Source organism: Salvelinus fontinalis, chromosome 28 (genome assembly GCF_029448725.1).
Source record: "Salvelinus fontinalis isolate EN_2023a chromosome 28, ASM2944872v1, whole genome shotgun sequence".
Taxonomy (NCBI): domain Eukaryota; kingdom Metazoa; phylum Chordata; class Actinopteri; order Salmoniformes; family Salmonidae; genus Salvelinus; species Salvelinus fontinalis.
The window spans coordinates 43,778,362-43,787,590 of NC_074692.1; the positions used below are offsets into that span (position 1 = coordinate 43,778,362).

At 43.1% G+C, this 9,229-nt stretch overlaps 1 protein-coding gene across 1 annotated transcript in view; it reads left to right on the forward strand.

Moving 5' to 3' along the window:
- Nucleotides 1-9,229, forward strand: part of LOC129825787 (extracellular matrix organizing protein FRAS1-like) — a gene marked incomplete at its 5' end in the record, with an annotated part of 119,269 nt that overhangs the window by 47,852 nt on the left and 62,188 nt on the right. Inside the window, 2 exons of the mRNA XM_055885929.1 lie at nt 1,860-2,107; nt 7,551-7,700. Coding sequence (XP_055741904.1) covers nt 1,860-2,107; nt 7,551-7,700 — 398 coding nt within the window. The remainder of the gene's footprint in view (nt 1-1,859; nt 2,108-7,550; nt 7,701-9,229) is intronic.

The window sequence follows — 9,229 nt, forward strand, 5'->3', positions numbered from 1 at the left end:
TAACAGTAGGTAGCTAGACCAGTAACAGTAGGTAGCTAGACCAGTAACAGTAGGTAGTTAGACCAGTAACAGTAGGTAGCTAGACCAGTAACAGTAGGTAGTTAGACCAGTAACAGTAGGTAGTTAGACCAGTAACAGTAGGTAGCTAGACCAGTGACAGTAGACCAGTAACAGTAGGTAGTTAGACCAGTAACAGTAGGTAGCTAGACCAGTAACAGTAGGTAGGTAGACCAGTAACAGTAGGTAGTTAGACCAGTTACAGTAGGTAGTTAGACCAGTAACAGTAGACCAGTAACAGTAGGTAGTTAGACCAGTAACAGTAGGTAGTTAGACCAGTAACAGTAGGTAGTTAGACCTGTAACAGTAGGTAGTTAGACCAGTAACAGTAGACCAGTAACAGTAGGTAGTTAGACCAGTAACAGTAGGTAGTTAGACCAGTAACAGTAGGTAGTTAGACCAGTAACATTAGGTAGGTAGACCAGTAACAGTAGGTAGTTAGACCAGTAACAGTAGGTAGCTAGACCAGTAACAGTAGGTAGCTATACCAGTAACAGTAGGTAGTTAGACCAGTAACAGTAGGTAGCTAGACCAGTAACAGTAGGTAGTTAGACCAGTAACAGTAGACCAGTAACAGTAGGTAGTTAGACCAGTAACAGTAGACCAGTAACAGTAGGTAGTTAGACCAGTAACAGTAGGTAGGTAGACCAGTAACAGTAGGTAGTTAGACCAGTAACAGTAGGTAGCTAGACCAGTAACAGTAGGTAATTAGACCAGTAACAGTAGGTAGTTAGACCAGTAACAGTAGGTAGCTAGACCAGTAACAGTAGGTAGTTAGACCAGTAACAGTAGGTAGCTAGACCAGTAACAGTAGGTAGCTAGACCAGTAACAGTAGGTAGTTAGACCAGTAACAGTAGGTAGGTAGACCAGTAACAGTAGGTAGTTAGACCAGTTACAGTAGGTAGTTAGACCAGTAACAGTAGACCAGTAACAGTAGGTAGTTAGACCAGTAACAGTAGGTAGTTAGACCTGTAACAGTAGGTAGTTAGACCTGTAACAGTAGGTAGTTAGACCAGTAACAGTAGACCAGTAACAGTAGGTAGTTAGACCAGTAACAGTAGGTAGTTAGACCAGTAACAGTAGGTAGTTAGACCAGTAACAGTAGGTAGGTAGACCAGTAACAGTAGGTAGTTAGACCAGTAACAGTAGGTAGCTAGACCAGTAACAGTAGGTAGCTAGACCAGTAACAGTAGGTAGTTAGACCAGTAACAGTAGGTAGCTAGACCAGTAACAGTAGGTAGTTAGACCAGTAACAGTAGACCAGTAACAGTAGGTAGTTAGACCAGTAACAGTAGACCAGTAACAGTAGGTAGTTAGACCAGTAACAGTAGGTAGGTAGACCAGTAACAGTAGGTAGTTAGACCAGTAACATTAGGTAGCTAGACCAGTAACAGTAGGTAATTAGACCAGTAACAGTAGGTAGTTAGACCAGTAACAGTAGGTAGCTAGACCAGTAACAGTAGGTAGTTAGACCAGTAACAGTAGGTAGCTAGACCAGTAACAGTAGGTAGCTAGACCAGTAACAGTAGATAGTTAGACCAGTTACAGTAGGTAGTTAGACCAGTAACAGTAGGTAGCTAGACCAGTAACAGTAGGTAGCTAGACCAGTAACAGTAGATAGTTAGACCAGTTACAGTAGGTAGTTAGACCAGTTACAGTAGGTAGTTAGACCAGTTACAGTAGGTAGTTAGACCAGTTACAGTAGGTAGTTAGACCAGTAACAGTAGATAGTTAGACCTGTAAGAATAACATAACATTTGTATTTATTTAACGTTATTTTCAACTCCCTTGTCCCTTACAGGTGACACGTTCTCCTTCAGTGACGTGACCCGTAACGTTTTGCAGTATGAACACTCTGGCCTCTCCACCGACGAGGACGCCATCACCTTCACCGTTACCGACGGCTTCTCCATGACGACGGCGGTGGTACAGGTGGTTGTGTTGGCCGTCGGGGGCGACGGACCCAGGAGAGACCCAGAGGCCCTGCTGTCCATGGAGGTTCCTGAAAAAAGTACTAGTGTCATCAGACGCACACACCTGGGTTATACGGTTAGTACACACACCTGGGTTATACGGTTAGTACACACACCTGGGTTATACGGTTAGTAAACACACCTGGGTTATACGGTTAGTAAACACACCTGGGTTATACGGTTAGTACACACACCTGGGTTATACGGTTAGTACACACACCTGGGTTATACGGTTAGTAAACACACCTGGGTTATACGGTTAGTACACACACCTGGGTTATACGGTTAGTACACACACCTGGGTTATACGGTTAGTAAACACACCTGGGTTATACGGTTAGTACACACACCTGGGTTATACGGTTAGTAAACACCTGGGTTATACGGTTAGAACACACACCTGGGTTATACGGTTAGTAAACACACCTGGGTTATACGGTTAGTACACACACCTGGGTTATACGGTTAGTACACACCTGGGTTATATGGTTAGTAAACACCTGGGTTATACGGTTAGTACACACACCTGGGTTATACGGTTAGTAAACACACCTGGGTTATACGGTTAGTACACACACCTGGGTTATACGGTTAGTACACACACCTGGGTTATACGGTTAGTAAACACACCTGGGTTATACGGTTAGTACACACACCTGGGTTATACGGTTAGTACACACACCTGGGTTATACGGTTAGTAAACACACCTGGGTTATATGGTTAGTACACACACCCGGGTTATACGGTTAGTAAACACCTGGGTTATACGGTTAGAACACACACCTGGGTTAAACGGTTAGTAAACACACCTGGGTTATACGGTTAGTAAACACACCTGGGTTATACGGTTAGTAAACACACCTGGGTTACACGGTTAGTAAACACACCTGGGTTATACGGTTAGTAAACACACCTGGGTTATATGGTTAGTACACACACCTGAGTTATATGGTTAGTAAACACACCTGGGTTATACGGTTAGTAAACACACCTGGGTTATACGGTTAGTAAACACACCTGGGTTATACGGTTAGTAAACACACCTGGGTTATACGGTTAGTACACACACCTGGGCTATATGGTTAGTACACACACCTGAGTTATACGGTTAGTAAACACACCTGGGTTATACGGTTAGTAAACACACCTGGGTTATACGGTTAGTACACACACCTGAGTTATACGGTTAGTAAACACACCTGGGTTATACGGTTAGTAAACACACCTGGGTTATACGGTTAGTACACACACCTGAGTTATACGGTTAGTAAACACACCTGGGTTATATGGTTAGTAAACACACCTGGGTTATACGGTTAGTAAACACACCTGGGTTATATGGTTAGTACACACACCTGGGTTATATGGTTAGTAAACACATCTGGGTTATACGGTTAGTACACACACCTGGGTTATATGGTTAGTACACACACCTGGGTTATACGGTTAGTAAACACACCTGGGTTATACGGTTAGTACACACACCTGAGTTATACGGTTAGTAAACACACCTGGGTTATACGGTTAGTACACACACCTGGGTTATACGGTTAGTAAACACACCTGAGTTATACGGTTAGTAAACACACCTGAGTTATACGGTTAGTACACACACCTGGGTTATACGGTTAGTACACACACCTGGGTTATACGGTTAGTACACACACCTGGGCTATATGGTTAGTACACACACCTGAGTTATACGGTTAGTAAACACACCTGGGTTATATGGTTAGTACACACACCTGGGCTATATGGTTAGTACACACACCTGAGTTATACGGTTAGTAAACACACCTGGGTTATACGGTTAGTACACACCTGGGTTATATGGTTAGTAAACACACCTGGGTTATACGGTTAGTAAACACACCTGGGCTATATGGTTAGTACACACACCTGAGTTATACGGTTAGTAAACACACCTGGGTTATACGGTTAGTACACACCTGGGTTATATGGTTAGTAAACACACCTGGGTTATACGGTTAGTAAACACATCTGAGTTATACAGTTAGTACACACCTGGGTTATATGGTTAGTAGACACCTGGGTTATACGGTTAGTACACACCTGGGTTATATGGTTAGTACACACCTGGGTTATACGGTTAGTACACACACCTGGGTTATACAGTTAGTACACACACCTGGGTTATATGGTTAGTAAACACACCTGGGTTATACGGTTAGTAAACACACCTGGGCTATACGGTTAGTACACACACCTGGGTTATACGGTTAGTAAACACACCTGGGTTATACGGTTAGTACACACACCTGGGTTATACAGTTAGTACACACACCTGGGTTATATGGTTAGTACACACACCTGGGTTATACGGTTAGTAAACACAACTGGGTTATACGGTTAGTACACACACCTGGGTTATACGGTTAGTACACACACCTGGGTTATACGGTTAGTACACACACCTGGGTTATACGGTTAGTACCCACACCTGGGTTATACGGTTAGTAAACACACCTGGGTTATATGGTTAGTACACACCTGGGTTATATGGTTAGTACCCACACCTGGGTTATACGGTTAGTAAACACACCTGGGTTATATGGTTAGTACACACCTGGGTTATATGGTTAGTACACACCTGGGTTATATGGTTAGTACCCACACCTGGGTTATACGGTTAGTAAACACACCTGGGTTATATGGTTAGTACACACCTGGGTTATATGGTTAGTACCCACACCTGGGTTATACGGTTAGTAAACACACCTGGGTTGTATGGTTAGTACACACCTGGGTTATATGGTTAGTACCCACACCTGGGTTATACGGTTAGTAAACACACCTGGGTTATATGGTTAGTACACACCTGGGTTATACAGTTAGTACACACACCTGGTCTATATGGTCAGTACACACACCTGGGCTATATGGTAGGTACACACACCTGAGTTATACAATTAGTACACACCTGGGCTATACGGTTAGTACCCACACCTGGGTTATACGGTTAGTACACACACCTGGGTTATACGGTTAGTACACACACCTGAGTTATACGGTTAGTACACACACCTGGGTTATATGGTTAGTACATTTACGTTACATTTACATTTACGTCATTTAGCAGACGCTCTTATCCAGAGCGACTTACAAATTGATGCATTCACCTTATGACATCCAGTGGAACAGCCACTTTACAATAGTGCATCAAGATCTTTTAAGGGGGGGGGGGGGGGGGGGGTGGGGGCAGAAGGATTGCTTTATCCTATCCTAGGTATTCCTTGAAGAGGTGGGGTTTCAGGTGTCTCCGGAAGGTGGTGATTGACTCCGCTGTCCTGGCGTCGTGAGGGAGTTTGTTCCACCATTGGGGTGCCAGAGCAGCGAACAGTTTTGACTGGGCTGAGCGGGAACTGTACTTCCTCAGTGGTAGGGAGGCGAGCAGGCCAGAGGTGGATGAACGCAGTGCCCTTGTTTGGGTGTAGGGCCTGATCAGAGCCTGAAGGTACTGAGGTGCCGTTCCCCTCACAGCTCCGTAGGCAAGCACCATGGTCTTGTAGCGGATGCGAGCTTCAACTGGAAGCCAGTGGAGAGAGCGGAGGAGCGGGCTGACGTGAGAGAACTTGGGGAGGTTGAACACCAGACGGGCTGCGGCGTTCTGGATGAGTTGTAGGGGTTTAATGGCACAGGCAGGGAGCCCAGCCAACAGCGAGTTGCAGTAATCCAGACGGGAGATGACAAGTGCCTGGATTAGGACCTGCGCCGCTTCCTGTGTGAGGCAGGGTCGTACTCTGCGGATGTTGTAGAGCATGAACCTACAGGAACGGGCCACCGCCTTGATGTTAGTTGAGAACGACAGGGTGTTGTCCAGGATCACTCCAAGGTTCTTAGCGCTCTGGGAGGAGGACACAATAGAGTTGTCAACCGTGATGGCGAGATCATGGAACGGGCAGTCCTTCCCCGGGAGGAAGAGCAGCTCCGTCTTGCCGAGGTTCAGCTTGAGGTGGTGATCCGTCATCCACACTGATATGTCTGCCAGACATGCAGAGATGCGATTCGCCACCTGGTCATCAGAAGGGGGAAAGGAGAAGATTAATTGTGTGTCGTCTGCATAGCAATGATAGGAGAGACCATATGAGGTTATGACAGAGCCAAGTGACTTGGTGTATAGCGAGAATAGGAGAGGGCCTAGAACAGAGCCTTGGGGGACACCAGTGGTGAGAGCGCGTGGACACACACCTGGGTTATATGGTTAGTACACACACCTGGGTTATACGGTTAGTACACTCACCTGGGCTATATGGTTAGTACATACCTGGGTTATATGGTTAGTACACTCACCTGGGCTATATGGTTAGTACATACCGGGGTTATATGGTTAGTACACACCTGGGTTATACGGTTAGTACACACACCTGGGTTATATGGTTAGTACACACACCTGGGTTATACGGTTAGTACACACACCTGGGTTATACGGTTAGTAAACACCTGGGCTACAAGGTTAGTACACACACCTGGTCTACAAGGTTAGTACACACACCTGGTCTACAAGGTTAGTACACACACCTGGTCTACAAGGTTAGTACACACACCTGGTCTACAAGGTTAGTACACACACCTGGTCTACAAGGTTAGTACACACACCTGGGTTATACGGTTAGTAAACACCTGGGCTACAAGGTTAGTACACACACCTAGTCTACAAGGTTAGTACACACACCTGGGCTATATGGTTAGTACACACACCGGGGTTATATGGTTAATACACACACCTGGGTTATACGGTTAGTACACACCTGGGCTATACGGGTAGTACACACACCTGGTCTCCAAGGTTAGTACACACACCTGGTCTCCAAGGTTAGTACACACACCTGGTCTACAAGGTTAGTACACACACCTGGTCTACAAGGTTAGTACACACACCTGGTCTACAAGGTTAGTACACACACAGTGTGGGACCCCCTCTGAATGGTACTCCTGCTGTGTGTTCATGTTCAGCCTCATCATAATATGATGTCCAGAGTTTTTTAACGTGGTTCAGCTCCTTCCATTATGGTCCTGACTTATTGAACCCTCTGTATTCTAGTGGCTCTGGTTTCTGTGTTTAAGTGCTGTAGATACTGTATGTTCAACCACAGCTTCACATAATAATCAGCATACATTATATTATATGTTTCATAATTATAATGTACACTACCGGTCAAAAGTTTTAGAACACCTACTCATTCAATGTTTTTTTTCTTTTTTTTTAAACTATTTCTACATTGTAGAATAATAGTGAAGACATCAAACCTTTGAAATAACACATATGGAATCATGTAGTAACTAAAAAAGTGTTACATAAATCAACATTTATCAACACTGATTTTTCAAATATCCAGCTGCCTTGATGACAGCTTTGGGAAAAAAAAAGATTTGATGTCTTCACTATTATTCTACAATGTAGGAAATAATAAAAATAAAGAAAAACCCTTGAATGAGCAGATGATGTAAAAACTTTTGACCGGTACTGTATCATGAAATATGTGATCGTATTGTGCAGAGTGACACCTCTCCAGATGAGAAGATACGTATTCAGCTGGTGTCAGTTCCTATGTACGGCATCCTGAGCAGGACAGGGTCAGACTTAGAGCACCAGGAGATGACAGAGTACTCCTCATTCACCGTGGACGACGTCAACAAACACCGGATCAGGTAGAGTCAGTTCCATAACACACACAGAGACAGACAGAGAGCGAGTACAGAATGTGATATTTGAAATGGCTCTATTCCTCACTTTTGTGAGTGTAGTGTTTACTGTAAAAAGAAAAAAAAATCGCTTTATTTCACTTTTGTTTAAACGCTGTTTCAATTGCTTAGGCAATGTAAACATATGTTTCCCACGCCAATAAAGCCTTTGAATTTAGAGAGAGAGAGAGAGAGAGAGAGAGAGAGAGAGAGAGAGAGAGAGAGAGAGAGAGAGAGAGAGAGAGAGAGAGAGAGAGAGAGAGAGAGAGAGAGAGAGAGAGAGAGAGAGAGAGAGAGAGAGAGAGAGAGAGAGAGAGAGAGAGAGAGAGAGAGAGAGAGAGAGAGAGAGAGAATTAACACGATTTGTTCTGCCTTTTCGAAAGGTTTCTGTAAAAGTAACGGCTTCTATCTTCTGTCACTCCTTCTATACAATAGAATCTTCTCCACGTGAGGCTTTGTGAAATCCTCACTACAAATTAGAAACGGTGGAAAAATATTTAGTGTGTTTTAGTGACGATATGGGAAAAGCACAAAACAGCTTAGCTCAATTTGCATGTCTAATTAGCAAACATTAAATACAAACCACCTGCAAGACACACACACACACACACAATGAAAACCAGGCATCAAAATGAAAACAAAAATTAGGCCTTGGGACTTCATCCCCATAATGTGCCTCTGATTAGCTTTGGTGCTAATTAGCACGCTAGGCTAATATTATAGCAAACATCTCTGGGGCTGTGGGTTTAAATCACTTGCATTAGTTAAACTTAGCAGACTGCCTTTCTGTGTTAATGAGAATTAGCAAAATATAATATTTTATTCAGGTACTTCTCGCTAGTTTTTAAAGGGCTTTTTATACACCATTAGTCCTCATATCGGTGTTGCACTGTGAGAGTTAGAGGATGTTAGATGTGTTCAGATCCGTTCTCCAGATATAGAGATATAGATCAGATATAGTTCAGGTATAGAGATATAGATCAGATATAGAGATATAGATCAGATATAGAGATATAGATCCGATATAGATCAGATGTTTCAGATATAAAGATATAGATCAGATATAGATCAGATATTGAGATATAGATCAGATATAGATCATATATTGATCAGATATAGATCAGACATAGATGAGATATAGATCAGATATAGAGATATAGATCAGATGTAGATTAGATATAGATCAGATATAGATCCGACATAGATCAGATTCAGAGATATAGATCAGATGTAGATTAGATATAGATTAGATATAGATCAGACATAGATGACATATAGAGATATAGATCAGATATAGAGATATAGATCAGACATAGATCAACATAGATCAGACATAGATCAGACATAGATCAGATATAGATCAGATATAGATCAGATGTAGATCAGATGTAGATTAGATATAGATTAGATGTAGATTAGATGTAGATTAGATATAGATTAGATATAGATCAGATATAGATCAGACATGGATGAGATATAGAGATATAGATCAGA